Raw genomic sequence first — 16,316 nt, 5'->3', positions numbered from 1 at the left:
AATTGCACAAAACTAACAACATTGGAGAATAGAAATTTAAAAAAAAAATCTTAATGCCACTACATAAAATCACACTCTCTGATAAGTCTTAAAAACTAAGCTAGGGATTTGCCTGTGGTTTTCTCAAGGGGCATAGCAAGGTCATTAATTTAAGCTAAAATCCTGGGAACTAGCTAGATTACATCTAAAGATAATCAAACATCTATTGCTCAGCCTTTTCTTTGACTTCAATAGTCAGGACCTCCTCCCCGGCCTCGGCAGAAGGAGCCATGCTGATGATGAGTGATTGATTAGAAGTTCCTCTGGGTAAAACTGCCCTTTCAACTGAGGGGGGCATTTCCTCTGCTGCAATAGAACTTTCTTTACATTTGGATTTGTCCCGTGTTTTTTCAGCTGGCTCCCTTCCTTTATCTTCATTTTCTTTTCCTTTATCTTCATTTTCTTTTCCTTTATCCTCTTCTTCTTTGGGGGATTCACATTTTTCCTGGAAGAAGCAGTTACAAAGAATTGGTATTGAAATCATAAGCAAGGACATTGGAATCTTGATTAGCATACAGTGGTTTCTGCCAAGACAAAGGCTATCAGAATTGACTGAATATGGAAATCATGTCTGACTTGCTTCTATCACTCACTAAACGTTCTGCTGTAGAATGGTTTGTTGCATTTGGTTTACAGGGTTAGTCTAGATTTCATTTTCTGTCCCTGCCAAAGAATTCTCTTCCAATTGGTCCTCATACACTTAGATTTATTAGACTCAATGCTCAGGACTCTTTGCTTTTGGTTTTTGAGTTTTTACTTATTTCATTTATTTTATGAAGATGAAATTTTAAATATTTATATTTTAATAAAACATAGTATTAACCAAATGTTATGTAAAAATACTATAGAACGTGTATTTTTTCCTTCTGCAGAAGCTCAAGGGAGACCCTCTTGGAGAAACTCATATTTCTTCCTAGCACAATTTTCTCCATTTGTCTCATGAGTGCTTAAGTTAACATTTTTGAACCTTTTATATTTAGTGTTATCTATAGAAATTTCATGGTAAAAATTCTACTAAGTTCCTTACTGGTGATGCTTGTGATAAACTTAAAAGAGGCCTTCTCAAGATGTAAATGTGCACAGGTGAAGTTGAGAATCTTTGAGGTGCCCCCCCCAACTTGGTTCTCAGGATTGAACCAGGGGTACTGTACCATTTATTTTGAGACAGGGTTTCACTAAGTGACCAGGGCTGGCCTTGAACTTGTGATCCTCCTAGCTCAGCCTCCAGGGTTGCTGAGATTACAGGCAAGTGCCACCTAACCTGGCCAAAGTTGAGAATTTTAAGAAATTTAGTTATATATTTCTCTATCCTTATATGTTCTTTGTGAAAATTATTATTTCAGTATTGATATAAATGAGGCATTTGATTTATACAACACCCCTATTTTTACCACAGTGTTGTGTATGTGGAAAAGTAAGAGGTAAGTTTTAGTTTTTTGACTGTGATTGATTTTGTGATATTTGTTTCACTCATTTCTGAAAGGTCCACAGCTGCCCATTTCTAGTAGTTTTAGAGATAACATAAATGACTAGATGTAGAAAACCTGAATTCCCATTCTGTTTCTCAATATCTGCTTTCATAGATTTATTATGAGAATCAAATAAATATAGAAACAAAAATTTAAAAAAGGAGAGAAAAACAACATTTGAATGACTTTACATTTCTGGAAATTAGAAGCAGAAGTGGTAAAGTCTGAACACTGAGTAGTAGAGTAGTAGATTTTCACCCTATAACTAATTGTGATCTTATCCAAATTTCTTAATCTGGGTTGATAGACCCAACCTGATCTTTTCTTAAAATTGGGAGCCACCTCGTCACAAAGCCATGAAAAGATAATTTCGGCTTTACTATAAATTACTGCAAATTCTGAACCTGCTTGGAATGCCTGCCCGTGCCTTGAACTCACCCATGCCTGGCTCTCTGACCAGATAGCAGCCCTCTCTGAAACTTTAGTGACGCCTCACAAATCTTGGCCTTCCCTGGCCAGATAACGACCCTCTCTGAGGCTCTAATGACCTTCATAAATTCTGATGTCGGGGCCAGCAAAAATGTAAACTACCATTTGTGTTATGCTCGTCAGAGTTCTGTTATCTGTAACCCCCCTTTGTGTAACTTTCTGGGCTATAAACTGGGCTGCAGGAAAGCTGTGGGTGCTGTCTTATTCCTGTGGTTTTGGGTGGGAGAGGCAGCCCAGCTGGTCGGAATAATAAGCTTGTTTTAATTTGATTTTAATTGGAGTCAGTGGTCTTTTCTTGTGTCCTGGTCTAACAGGGTCTTGGTTTTTTCTTTAACATGAAGGACTTGGATTAAATCTGTAATTTTTGACTTGAAATATTTTTAATATATACTGATTGTTTATTAAAAATTTTATTGGCAGGTTGGTAAAATGGCTTGTATATTTATATTTATATTATATATATTTATATATATAATGGCTTGTATATTTATATATATATATGCTTATATACCTATATATGTGTGTGTGTGTGTGTGTATGTGTACTGTTGATTCTCATTGCTCATCAAAGTTTTGTTTTATAAAGTCGCCATGAACATGTGAACTAATGCTGAACATCGCTCCTAGGGTGAGGTTCCTATATGCCTAGGGCCACACCATTTTTGTCAACTGATCAGTACATGACCGCTTCATATATGTTTCTGTTTAGGGCTTATTTATTTATTTATTTATTCATTCATTCTGAGGATTGTACCCAGAGATGCTCTACCACTGAACTACAACTCCAGCCTTTTTATTGAGACAGTGGCTCCCCAAGTTTCCCAGGCTGGCTTTGAACTTGCCATCCTCCTGCCTCAGCCTCCTAAATTGCTGGGATTACAGTCATGTACCACCATGCTTGGCTTAGAGATACCTTATCTAATGTATTAATTTGATGAATTATTGATTCATTACATTGAACTCATGAACAAAAAAACACTAGTGACTAAATGAAACTTACTTAACACATATATTTTCTCTGTAAGGCATTTTTGCATTTAGGAGCTTTAGATGCCAGCACAACACTTGGGAACCATTTTAAAAAGCAAAATATCTCTCTTTTTCTCACTTTTCCCGCCCCACCCACAAGTAGTACACAATTCAAAGAAATATGGTGCCAAATAGATTGCATAAATGTTACTAATTTATAGTGTTTTAAGGGCTGAAACAAGAAGGTAGAGTGTCTCCTTGTTTGACCTTGGAGGGAAGTGTATGTAGCAGGCAACTTGAGTTTATTGCCACTCTGCATGTGCACTTGTCTGCAAATGACCACAAAAGCCTCATGAGTATTGATTTGGGGCCAGAAATAAATTATAATGAGAAGGCAGATTCACAAATAGAATCCATAAACGATGAGGACCAACTGTATTTAAATACAATGAACCGAGGAGTACTACATGTGATAGTATGTAGGGACACAGTTCAAATAATAATAAATGCTATATATAAAGGAGTAATCATTAGTATTAGATTCTCCCAAATTATCCTACCAGCTGAAGTGGAATTAGAGTAGGAGCTCTGTCCATTACTTCCCTCAATTGGTTCTGCCTTGTTACCTGAGCTTCTTGTTCTCTCTTCAGTTTGAGCAGTCTTCCAATATCTCCTGTCCCTCCCAGGAGAGCTCTAAACATTTTCGGTGTCTTTTCTTTTGGTTGAAAGAGAAGGGCAAGGCCTTTTCTTGGAGGGGTTGCTTCTTTGTTACCACCCTTCTGCTTTAGAAGCACTCTGTAGTCGGGAGAGGAAAACAGTTTTTAGGTAGCTCTGTGAGAGTTTTCTGACAAAATCTACCAGAAAATATGTAATTTCTCCTACCTGTCAGCTTTCAACGGGTTCCAGCATTAACAGCTGTACTTAAGCATATCTCATGAAGAGAGTTGATGGCAATCATGCCAAATTTATCCTCAGCTTAGATTTTATACAGTAAAACCAACTGTGTCAAACTCTATTGGGCTTTTTATTTTTTTGTTTTTCATACTGAGGTTTGAACCCAGGGTGATTTACCACTGAGATACATTTTAATCTCTTTTTATTTTTTATTTTGAGAAAGAGTCTCACTAAGTTGCTGGCGGGGGGGGGGGGTTCTCCCTAAATTTCTGACACTGACCTTGAACTTGTGATTGTCCTGAATCAGCCTTCTGAGTTTGTGGGATTATGGGTCCCTACCTCTATTGTCTTTGTTCTTTTTTTGGGGGGGGGGCGGGGGAGGCAGGGATTGAACCCAGGGACATTTAACCACTAAGCCACATCCCTAGCCTGTTTTATTTTGACACAGGATCTTCCTTAAGGCCTTGCTAAATTGCTAAGGCTGGCCTTGAACTTGTCATCCTCTTGCCTCAGCCTCCTGAGCCACTGGGATTATAGGTGCACATCACCATGCCTGGTTCCTCTATTGGGTTTTTAAAGGTTGTACCTAGCTTTCTTCATGAGGAGCTTTTCAGAATCTGGATAATGTACTAGAATTTCTTGGAGGGTCTTTTTGTCCAGAGTTAGAAGATTGGCAAACCCATGGGCCACCACATTGGCAGTTCGACGGTTTCCTCCTCCTGATGCCAGAAGGCTGTAAGAGAGAAAAATGAGTCTTGGCCACCAGTTTCACTCTTACTTCATGGAGATCTTTTGAAAAATATATAACAATTATTATTCAGTACATTTGTTGTCCATAACATTGGCCTCATATTCAGGTGAAAATACTTATTCCACCCAAGTGAAAATATTTTCCCTAATGCAATCCCTCAAACCCTCCTGTTTTATCTAAAGGAGATGGAAAGCTAAGAAACACCTGGAAGATCACAGCACAAGGACACATACCCCTAAAGACTGATGCTTATAAGACTTTAGGTTGTCTTTTCTCTCCCTTACACATGGCCTTCCCCTCAACAGCTGGACACCTATATAATAATGGTGAGTTATAGCTGAAGCAGCCGCAAGGTGTAAACTCCCTCTGATGAGGAATACTTAAGAAAGCCAGGTATTCCTTTTGCTTTCTTAAGAAGACAAAATCAGGGACATAAGAGGAATTTGAATCTTCTGACATCTATGCTATAGCAAACATTAACATAGCCCAACTCCTGGTCAGATTAGCATAAAAGTTCACACAAAAGGCAAATTCTACCTTCATTTCTATGATCTGGCACATCATTTCTGCTTTCAACAATGATTACAGGGAATGTTAGAGGGCAAGAAAAAAATGCAGTCTGACGAGACAAAGCTAGCATTAGAAACAGGTTGAGATTGCACAGCTGCCAGAACTCCTAGGCAGTGAAAATAACAACAACAAAAACTATGGTTAATATGTTAAAAAATCTAATGGGAAAAGTAGATGACATGCAAGAACAGGTGAGAAGTGCAAGCAGACAGGTGGAAATGAAATGACAGAATCCAAAGGAAATGATAGATTTAAAAATAACTGTAGCAGAAATGAAGAATGCTTCTGACAGACATAGCAGTAGACTGGTCCAAGAAAGAATCAGTGAGAGTTTTAGTCAGCTTTTTCATGACTGTAATCAAAAAAACTGACAAAAACAATTAGAGGAGGAAAAGTTTATTTGGGGACTCATGATTTCAAAGGTTTCAGTCCATTGACAGCTTGCTCTATTCCTGGGGGCCCAAGGTGAGGCAGAACATCATGGTGGAATAATGTGGCAGAGGAGAGCAGGTCAGGACATGGCCACCAAGAAGGAGAGAGAGGGAGGAGGGAGGAGGGAGGGAGGGAGAGAGAGAGAGAGAGAGAGAGAGAGAGAGAGACTGACTTACTTCACTAGGGACAAAATACATGTCTCAAAGGCATGCCCCCAGTGACCTACCTTCACCAGTCACACCCTACCTGTCTTCAGTTACTGCTCACTCATTGGGTTAAGGCTCTTATAACCCAAACATTTCACCTCTAAACCTTGCACTGTCTCACAAATGAGCTTTTGAGGGACATCTCATATCTAAACCATAACAGGGAGCTTAAAGATACATTTATAGAAACTTTCCAGGCTGAAATGTGGAAGATTAAACAGAACTGAAAATAAAGAACTGTGAGATAATTTTGAAAGCTGAAATGTACACATAATTGAAGTGCCCTAAGAAGAACAAAAGACATATTTGAAATAATAATGGCCCAGAAATTTTCCAAACAAAGGAACTATTCCCGGGCATATCATATTCAAACCACAGGAAACCAAAGACAAAAAGAGAAAATATTGAAAGACTCCAGAGGGAGGAAAATGTCTAAGCTTCAGAGAGACAATGATAAAAATTACAGAAGATTTCTCATCAGGAATCATGCAAGCCAGAGAGTGGAGTGAAATATTTAAAATGTCCAAAGAAAAAACTACTAATTTAGAATTTTATATCCAATGAAAGTATCCTTCAAAAGTAAATAAGAAACAAAGATTTTTTTCCCAGAATAAGAAAAAACGAGGGAGATCTGTCTGGCAGGAAATGGTAAAGTTTTCAGAGAGAAGGAAAATCATATAGATGGGGAACTCTGTTCTATGCAAAGAAAGGGAGAACAGTGGAAAAGGAGGAAATGAAGGTAAAATAATATTATGATTTAGATGTGAGGTGTCCCCTCAAAACATGTGAGACAATGAAAGAGGGCTTAGAGGTGAAATGACTGGGTTATAACAGCCTTTTCCCAATAAGTGCATTAATCTGCTCATAGGGATTAACTGGGAATGTGGGGTGTGGCTGGAGGAGGTGGGTCATTGGGGGGCATGCCTTTGGAGTATATAGTTTTGTACCTGGTGACTGGAGTCACTTTGCTTCCTAGTGCCATTTCCTGAGCTATTTTCCTCCACCACACTCTTTAATCATGGTGTTCTGCCTCACTTCGGGCTCAAGAGCAATGGAGCTAGCTGTCTGTGGATTGAGACCTTTGAAACTGTGATTGTCAAATAAACATTTCCTTCTCTAAAATTGTTTTCATCAGGTCTTTTGGTAGCAGCAGTGAAAAAAGCTGACAAAAACAAATGAAATATTTTATTTTTCTCATTAAGATATCGAAAAGATAATTATTTAACAGAGTAGCAGTGTATGTGGTAATATTAGCATATGGGTAAATATGAGTGATAATGTCATAAGGGATGGAGGGATGGATTGGGAATGCTCTGTCCTAATGTAACAGTTCTACATGTGAAGTATTTTCGTGTTATTGAAGATAGGCTTAAATTAGCTGAAAATGTACATTGAAAACTTTAGGGCAGCCATTTAACTTAAGAAATAAGTATAATTTGTATGCTAAGAGGGGAAAGAAAACTGAATCACATAAAATGTTCAATTAAAACCACAGCAGGAAGGAAAGAAAAGAGAGGTGAGAAACCTAATGTAAGGCCACCTTAGGGCATCAGAGTTGGCCACTTATCTGAACCTGACACTGAGGATGGGATTGGGGAGGGTAGTCCAGGAATCTCCAGACCCCTTAAGAATGAAATGACTTCTTTAAGACAGAAGATATACTCTTGAATCCTAAAGCGTGACTATATTAATGCCTACTAATTTTGCTCACTGATTTTACCTTTCAATTCTTTTGCTACATGGCAAAAACCACTACTTTAGTCCTTTCCTAAGGTTCTTTTCAAGGCAAGCTCTGCCTTAACCAGAAAAAGACAAGATAAATCAAAATTTACCCCTTCTATCTATGTATCTATGTATCATTCTATTATCTGTCATCTACCATCACAATCATTTTTTTCACATTTATTTACTTGAATTCCCATCTCTATTGCTACATATCTCTGATATTAATATTCAAAGGACAACAATTAGATAAATTGATTTCATTCATTTTCCTGTAGCCTTGAACACAGGGTGTTCCAGTAGTTAGACAGTGCTGGATGGCATTAGGGAGCTTAATTTGAACCTGAGCATGCCTCTGTGAGTATGTCAGACTAAAAGAGGAGAACGGAAATAACATATTTAAATGTCAGGTTATTTTGAGATTTCTCAAGCTTTAATTAAACTTGCCTACAGGTTACACGTTTGGAGTGCTTGATGAGTTTTTGAACGGAGGAAATAGTCTGTCTGCCAGATGGATTTTGCCCAAACTCTCTCAGCAATGTTTAAAATAGCATCTTTCCCCCCGCCTCTTGTCCACAAAATGCTTCTCCAGCATTCCACCAATGGAAAGTTTCACTCATTAAATTGCTTAGTAAGAAGGTCCCTAAATATTCCCAACCCCACATAGGGTTTCTCAAAGAGTCCATGCTGGAGGACAAATAGGAGGTTAATGTGAAAAGTCCCCAGGTTAAAAAAAATGTGAATAGAGCAATGGACCAGGGAAACAAAGGAATTCTAATCCTAGACCCATCTCAGTTTGCTGTGACCTTAGACAGTAACTCAAGGACTTTTGAGTTTTCAATTTAATCATTTCAAGTACTGATTAAGTCTCTACTGTGTATTCAACATAGTGAGGTGAAGGAGGGAAAGGGGAGAATTATTAAAGCATGGAATGAGTTTGTGAAAAGAATGCAGGCTTTAGAATCAAATAACTCTACCATGCCAAATAATACTATTTATTAAAGTGTGTCTATGAACAGGTTACTAATCTCTCCCGTGGAAAGAAAGCCATCTTTAATAACTGTTATAGGATCTGATTATCTTCCAGAAGAACTAGCTATTTGCAGAATGCTGACTTTGAATTAAGAAGAAGCTACAATTAGATAAAAATTCTGTCTGAGCAGTTTTAAACCCTACTGTGTGGTGTGCAGCTACACATCACACTACTTATTTTGGAATAGTGTGCTAATTTGGGTGAGTGAACCGAAATGGTTGTGTGCATGTCACAGAGAGAGTGCATATGCAAAGTCTATGTGAGAGAACCTGTATGTGTAAATGTGGGCAACAAACAGCACTTGGACACACCCCTACACACACACACACACACCCCTACAGTTTGAAAGTGTTTTCCAAAGTTCATGTATAGAAACATGTTTCTAAAAGTCATATGTTAATGATATTTGGAGGTGGGGGATTTGGGCAGCTAATTAGAATGAGATGAGGTCATACAGATGGGGCCCTCATGATGGCATAAGCAGCTTAATAAGAAGAGCCTGCATGCTTGCTCTATCTGGCCGTGGGATACCTCTGCCAAGTTATGATGTAGCCAGAGGGCCCTTTCCAGATACGGAGAAGATGCTGATGCCTACTTGTATTTGCCTACTGGGGAAGCACATCCCAGAACTGTGAGCCACATAAATTTCTATTCTTTATGAATTACCTAATTTCAGGTATTTTGTTATAGCAGCAGAAAATGGACTAACACACATGCATAAATAGCATATATAATATATAGGCATATGTGTGTGTATTGTTTTTCAGAAAGAGCTTGAAAAATTCATATAATCTCTAGTCATTCATTAATTCGAAGCTTTTATTCAAGGCTGCCACACATGGCATTTTATGAGCTGCCAGTTAGAAAGAACAATATTCCAGTACTGTTTTGAAATTTCACATGAATGCAAAATAATTGAATTTATATATTTCTAAAAATATTGTATTTTAAAAGTCTAATAGTATGTTAGTAAAGAAATTCAATAAATATGGTAATTTTGCCATTCATATGCTGTGTTTTTTGGGGAAAGTTTTGCTTATTATGAAGAAAAATAAAGATAAATTAAAGAGGAAAGGAAATAATTTGCTGTTCTAAGCAAAAAAGGAATGCTGGAGGCATCACAATACCCAACTCCAAATTATACTACAGAATTATTGTAATTAAAACTTCATGATACTAGTACAAAAATAGATATATAGACCAGTGGTACAGAATAGAAGACACAGAGACAAACCCACACATGTATGGTCATTTGATCCTTGACAAAGGAGCCGAAAACATATGTTGGAGAAAAGATAGCCTTTTAACAAATGGTGCTGGGGAAATTGGTTATCCATATGTAGAAGAATGAGACTAGATCCTTATTGCTCATCCTGTCCAAAAGTCAACTCAAAATGGGACAAAGACTTAGGAGTTAGACCAGAAACCATGCAACTTCTAAAAGAAAACAATGGATCAACACTCCAACATATTGGCACAGACAACACTTTCTCAATAGGATCTCTAAAGCTCAGGAAATAATGCCAAGAGTTAGTAATTGGGATGACATCAAATTAAAAAGCTTCGGCACAGCAAAGGAAACAATGAATATGAAGAGAGAACTTACAGAATGGGAGAAAATCTTTGCCAGCTACTCTTGTGATGGAGGATTAATATCCAGAATATATAAAGAACTAAAAAAAATTATGCCCCCAACCCCCCAATTAATAAATAAACTAAACAGACACTTCTCAAAAGAAGAAATTCAAGTGGCCAACAAATGTATGAAAAAAATGTTCAATATCTCTAGCAATTAGAGAAATGCAAATCAAAACTACTCTAAGATTTTATCTCACTCCAGTCAGAATGGCAATTATCAAGAATACAAGCAATAATAAGTGTTGGTGAGGATGTGGGTAAAGAGGTACACTCACACATTACTGGTGAGACTACAAATTAGTGCAACCAATTTGGAAAGCAGTATGGAGATTCCTCAGAAAACTTGGAATGTAACTACCATTTGATCTAGCTATCCCACTTCTCAGTTTATTCCCCCCAAAACTTAAAATCAGCATACTACAGTGATGCACTACATCAATGTGTATAGTAGCTCAATTCATAATAGCTTAACTATGGAATCAATCTAGATACCCTTCAACAGATGAATGGAAATACGGTGTATCTATACACAATGGAATATTTACTCAGCCTTAAAGAAGAATGAAGTTATGGCATTTGCAGGTAAATGGATGGTGTTGGAGAATATCATGCTAAGTGGAATAAATCAATCCCCAAAGACCAAAGACCAAATGTTTTCTCTGATATGCGAATGCTGATCCATATTGGGGGGTTGTTGGGGAAGAATGGAGGAACTTTTGGGTTGGGCAGAGGGGAGTGAGGGGAGGAGAGCGAATGTGGTGTGGGAGTGGGAAGGATGGTGGAATGAGATAGACATTGTTACTTTATGTACATGTATAATTGCATGAACAATGTAACTGTATCATGTACAGCTAGAGAAATGAGAAGTTGTGTTCTATTTGTGTACAAAGAGTTAAAATGCATTCTGCTGTCATGTATAACTAATTGGAACAAATTTTAAAAAGATGACATTGAAAAAAAAGAATACAAACAATAATAAATTCCAGAGAGGATGTGGAGAAAAAGCAGCACTTTTACACAGTTGATAGCTTGCATATCAGTATAATCACTCTGGAAATCAATAAGGAGGCTTCTTAAAAGACTAGGAATGAAATCACCATATGACCCAGCTCTTTGATATTACCCTAAAGAGTTGGTGATCTTACTATAGTGATACATGCATATCCATATTTATAACATCACAATTCACAATAGCAAGCTATGGATCTAGCCTAGATGTCCATCAATGGATGAATGGGTAAAAGATTAGCAAACAACAACAACAACAACAACAACAACAACAACAATAATAATATCCATAATGTAACATTCATAGCTTATATTATTGAGTACTTACTATGAATCAGTTTTCTAAGGTCTTTTTATTAACTCAATTAAGGCTTTTTCAATCCTATAGGATAGTTACATGTTATTGTGACTTCATTTGACTGATGAAGAAAGAAGTCTCAATTGAGTAACTTGCTCATATCTACACAAAGGAGTTTAATTTAGCCATAAAGAAGAACAAAATGATGAAATGATGGGTGACAGGTGTATTGTACAATTCACTGTATTTTAAACTTTTATGTAACAAAACATTTGTATCAAAATAAAAATCTGATCTACAAAAAGGAAGGAAGAAAGAAACAAAGAAAGGAAGAAAATAAAGAAAGAAAGAAAAAGAAAGAAAGAAATTAGAAAAAAGAAAGAAAGAAAGAGAGAAAAAAAGAAAAAAAGAAATTGTGTGCTTGATGTTTTGATAACTAAAAGAAATGGGAATATCTCCTAAAATAATATGAACCGATTGTGGAAGTAAAAGAAAAATGAAAATGGGGACATAAAATAGGATTTATTTTAAAAGCCAAATTTAGCCACAGGAGTGTTTCAGATTTAGTTTTAAGCCATTTATATGATAAAAATCGATCAATTCTTGGTTTTAAGATAGAAATAATCTCCTAAGTTTTTAATAAAGAGGCTACTCTGTAAAATGATGGAAAACTTTTTATTCCCACAACAGACACAACAGTGAGTTTGCTAGGATTATTTTAATAGGCTCTTCATTAAAGGCTGTGTTTCATTCTCTAATTCAGTAAGAGTAATTCCGTGGATGTGTGGGGTAGGTTAGTACAGTGCATTTCATATACCCAACTATCTCTTTGTTGCTCTGGAAATGATTTACAGCACCATTTAGAATATTCGGAGAAACAAATAATACTTAAATATTGTCTTTCTCAGATGGGTTTATTTATTGATCTATTTTATGGTGTTGTGGGGTGGAACCCAGGGCTTGGTGCATACTAGACAAGGGTTTTACTACTGAGTTACACCCCCAACTCACTGGACTTTGATAAGAAGTTTTTTTGTATGAGTTCGAGATTTGCACAGATTATTGTGCTTTGGAGGTCAATCATGAAGGGAAGGATAAAGAGTTCACTGTATAAATAAAAGGAAAAGGAAAAAAATAAATTAGACATAAATTAAGACTATATTGAAATGTATAGTTCCACAACAGGCTGATGATTAACATTTGCCCTCAAGCTGTTCGTAATCTAGGAAGGGTGTGAGTGCATGTCAAGACAGCCAGATTAGATAATAATAATAATAATAATAATAATAATAATAATAACAAGAATAATAATATCCATAATGGTAACATTCATAGTTTATATTATTGAGTACTTACTATGAATCAGATAGTTTTCTAAGGTCTTTTTATTAACACAATTAATGCTTTTCAATCCTATTGGATAGTTATATGTTATTGTGACTCCATTTGACTGATGAAGAAAGAAGTCTCAGTTGAGTAACTTTCCTAGAGTCTCACAGCTCCTATATCACAGCATTGAGACACAAACCTAGTCAAGTATTCCTCTTAGAAAGATACACCCAATTTAGAATGTTTGATGTTTTGATAACTAAAAGAAATGGGAATATCTCCTAAAATAAAGACAATTCTAGTCTTAAATGCCTTTTCTCATGTAGAATTATTTCCCAGAATAGAAATAAAACTAACTCTAAATGCTATCAGTGGAAAAAACATCACATCCAATGCTGAGTCAAGGGCTAAAACTTCAAACATTTGTTCCCATTAAGCAAATTTCCAACTGCGTCATATTTGGGGGACATAAGGTTAGATCACCTGTGTAGATTTTTTCTGAAATATTCTTTTATTTTTGTCAGTGTTATTGGGGGAACACTTTGTTCCTTGGTAATTTTACAATTTGACTAAGAATAAATTCTAACAAAACTTTTGTGGTTTAGCAAATATCACAGGATGTTCTGGGGTCACCTCTGCTGGGCTTCTTGATCTTTGCAGATACTTTGATATTCATAAAACTATGTACTGAATGGCAAACACATGCTAGCCTAGATATATATTTATATATATATTTTTTGAGGAGCATCTTCACACATGTATTTTTAACAAAGCTGGAGAGTTAAGATGTCACGGATATAAAATGCCTTGTCCCCTTTCCTTGACCAGGTCTTTATTTCAGAGTTGAATTGGTTTTTGAGAATTAATTAAATAATGAAGAATCCTAGTAAAAATTCTAAGGAAGGAGTGAGTAGAAAAATAATAATATGTACTCTGTACTTCACGACCTACTTACTTATCTCCCTTTAAATGCCCACAGAAATATTTTACTATGATAGTTTGGCTAGAAAACACTATATATCAAATGAGCTAATATGATAGCCCAGGGAAATGCTTGTTGGGAGTCAAAACAGCTAGCAATGTCATGTATTAGTGAAAAGCTTATAGTTTTTTGACATGTTTTTTCCTCATGAATCCCCTGTATCTTCTGACTTAACAACCACACCAATTTGGTAAAGTAAGTTTCTGCATATAATTACAGACGTAGAAACTAAAGTCCAAAATCGTTAGGTGAATTGTTCAAGAGCAAATACTTCAGAGTTTTATCATTGATATTGAAACCTAAGATGAGAGCTAACTTCAAGTCAAGAGGTAGCTTCCTTAAACCACAATTTTGTAACTCCAAAGAAGTAATTTTTTTTTAAAAGTTACTAGAAATTGAACTCTGGGGTGTTCAACTACTGAGCTACATCTCTGACCCTTAACCCTTTTAATTTTTTTTTTTTAAATCTTGAGACAGGGTCTCAGTAGGTTGCCTGCACTGGCTTTAAACTTATGATCCTCCTGTCTCAGTGTCCAGAGTTGCTGGATTACAGATATGTGCCACCATGCCCAGTGTGTGGTTGAATCTAATGATACAGACTTGCCAATGGACTTTAGGAAAAGTAAACAAGGGAATCAGTCCATCAGGCTGGTGCTATAAATTATGTAAAGTTATGAATCTCTGCTCCCTCTCTACTTTTCCAAATGGTGGTACAAGAGCCTTAATTTCAAATTTCACCAAGTCACTTCAGGAGGGATTCTGAGAGTATTTAAACATACGTTTAAAAAATGATACTGATAGTATATTTGTTCAGAGGAATATTTGGGACTTACATTAGTTATGTTTTTTACTCTAAACAAAAAGGTGCTACATAACCAGAATCTAAATTCCAAACTAGAGAAAATATAAATGCATATTTTTAAATAGATATCATTCACAGTTTTAAAATAGGAAAAAATGGAAATGAAGAGCTTTCTCTCCAATATTAATCAATCAAATATGCCCACCCTTGCTCATATCTGTATCTATTATTTCTGCTTTTTTAGGAAAGGAAGAAGAAAAAAGATAATAGAGTTATTTTGATGAAGAGTAAGAATATTGAATTAAAACAGTCTACACATCTCCCTGGCACCCATATTTTAAATATGGAAAATATAGGCAAAATAGCTTGAAGAGAAAAATAGAGACAGAATTAGTTTTCAAAATATTTGGGCTTTTCACAATGATAAATATCAATAAATATCAAAACAAAATCCTCAGAATGGGCTATTTGATAAAGATAATGTGAAAAGACAAAAAAAAAATTTTGAATGAAAACCAGATTATCTAAAACACATAAAAATATGTCAATACTTAAATTCTACTCAATAACTACCCACATAACAATATATGTTGAAAAAGGGATGGTAAACAAAGAAAGATGTACAGACAGAAAATGATCACATTCATGAAAATAAATAGGCCCATTGGAAATTCATTCACTTAGGGAATATTTAGCGAGACGTTTTGTTTTCTAGGTATCATTTTGGCAAATGCAAATTAAAAACAACCTATTAAAATGTAAAACCAATGAGAAAAATAAAGTAATACCAGAAATGCTGAGGAAAAATAGCTATACATTTCTGTTTGCATTGTAAATTGGTTCAGTCTTTTTCTGGAAAATAATTTGCTCATATATTAAAAGAGTTATAGAAATGTTTTTACCTTTTGACCTACTTATTCTACTTTTGGGAATAAACCTCAAAGGCATAACTTAAAGAAAAAGTAATTTTACAAAGATAAATATAGTATGCTATTCTTAATAATAAAAAACTGACAAAAAGCACACAAGGCTGGATATGCATATTCATGACAAAAATGAATGTGTATTTGTACATTCACAAAGATAGGAAGATAATTACATTCACTGATTTATTCAATAATTATTTATTAGGCACTTATGTGGGCCAAGCCCTGTTCTAAGGGCTAGGAATAGAATGCAGAATGAATGACACATGATGTCCATCAGGATTTCTTGCAGCCGCTCAGTGACATTGTACAAACTAGAAAAATGTGGCTTCTCTGGGCATGTGTAGTCCCCATGGGTGCAAAGCTTGCCTGAAGAATTCCTCCTTTTGCAATGAAATAAGCACCTTTGCACAAGAGAGAGAACAGCAGCCAGGACTCTTGGTTCAAGAGTAGAATGTGGGCTGGACTCCACCTCTCCTAACCCATCACTGGACATCCTGGTTCAGAGAATGCAGTTGGCACAGCAACACAAGGTAGCTCTGGCTCTTCCAAGTTAGGATGGAAAAAAATACACTGAAGAAATAAATGCACCAATGAGTTTATAGCTACAGAGATAAGTGCTCCCAAACAAGGCAATATAGTTCAAGAAGAGCGTATAGCGAGGTATCATGTGCATTATGATGAATACCCCAAATGACCTGTAGAGGTCCTTAGAGTGGGAGAAGGAAGTAAAACCTGAAAGAAGCAGAGATCCAGATAG

At 36.1% G+C, this 16,316-nt stretch overlaps 1 protein-coding gene across 1 annotated transcript in view; it reads right to left on the bottom strand.

Annotated features, from left to right (window-relative positions):
* Window positions 1–202: 202 nt before the first annotated feature.
* Window positions 203–16,316, bottom strand: part of Cngb3 (cyclic nucleotide gated channel subunit beta 3) — a 137,978-nt gene continuing 121,864 nt past the window's right edge. Inside the window, exons 16-18 of the mRNA XM_077801165.1 lie at window positions 4,446–4,592; window positions 3,553–3,760; window positions 203–484 (exon numbers count right to left, since the gene is read on the bottom strand). Coding sequence (XP_077657291.1) covers window positions 203–484; window positions 3,553–3,760; window positions 4,446–4,592 — 637 coding nt within the window. The remainder of the gene's footprint in view (window positions 485–3,552; window positions 3,761–4,445; window positions 4,593–16,316) is intronic.

This window comes from Urocitellus parryii, chromosome 7 (genome assembly GCF_045843805.1).
Source record: "Urocitellus parryii isolate mUroPar1 chromosome 7, mUroPar1.hap1, whole genome shotgun sequence".
In the NCBI taxonomy this organism is placed as follows: Eukaryota; Metazoa; Chordata; class Mammalia; order Rodentia; family Sciuridae; genus Urocitellus; species Urocitellus parryii.
Note: the sequence above shows the minus strand (reverse complement) of the source record. Positions and strands in the feature narration are given on the sequence as shown.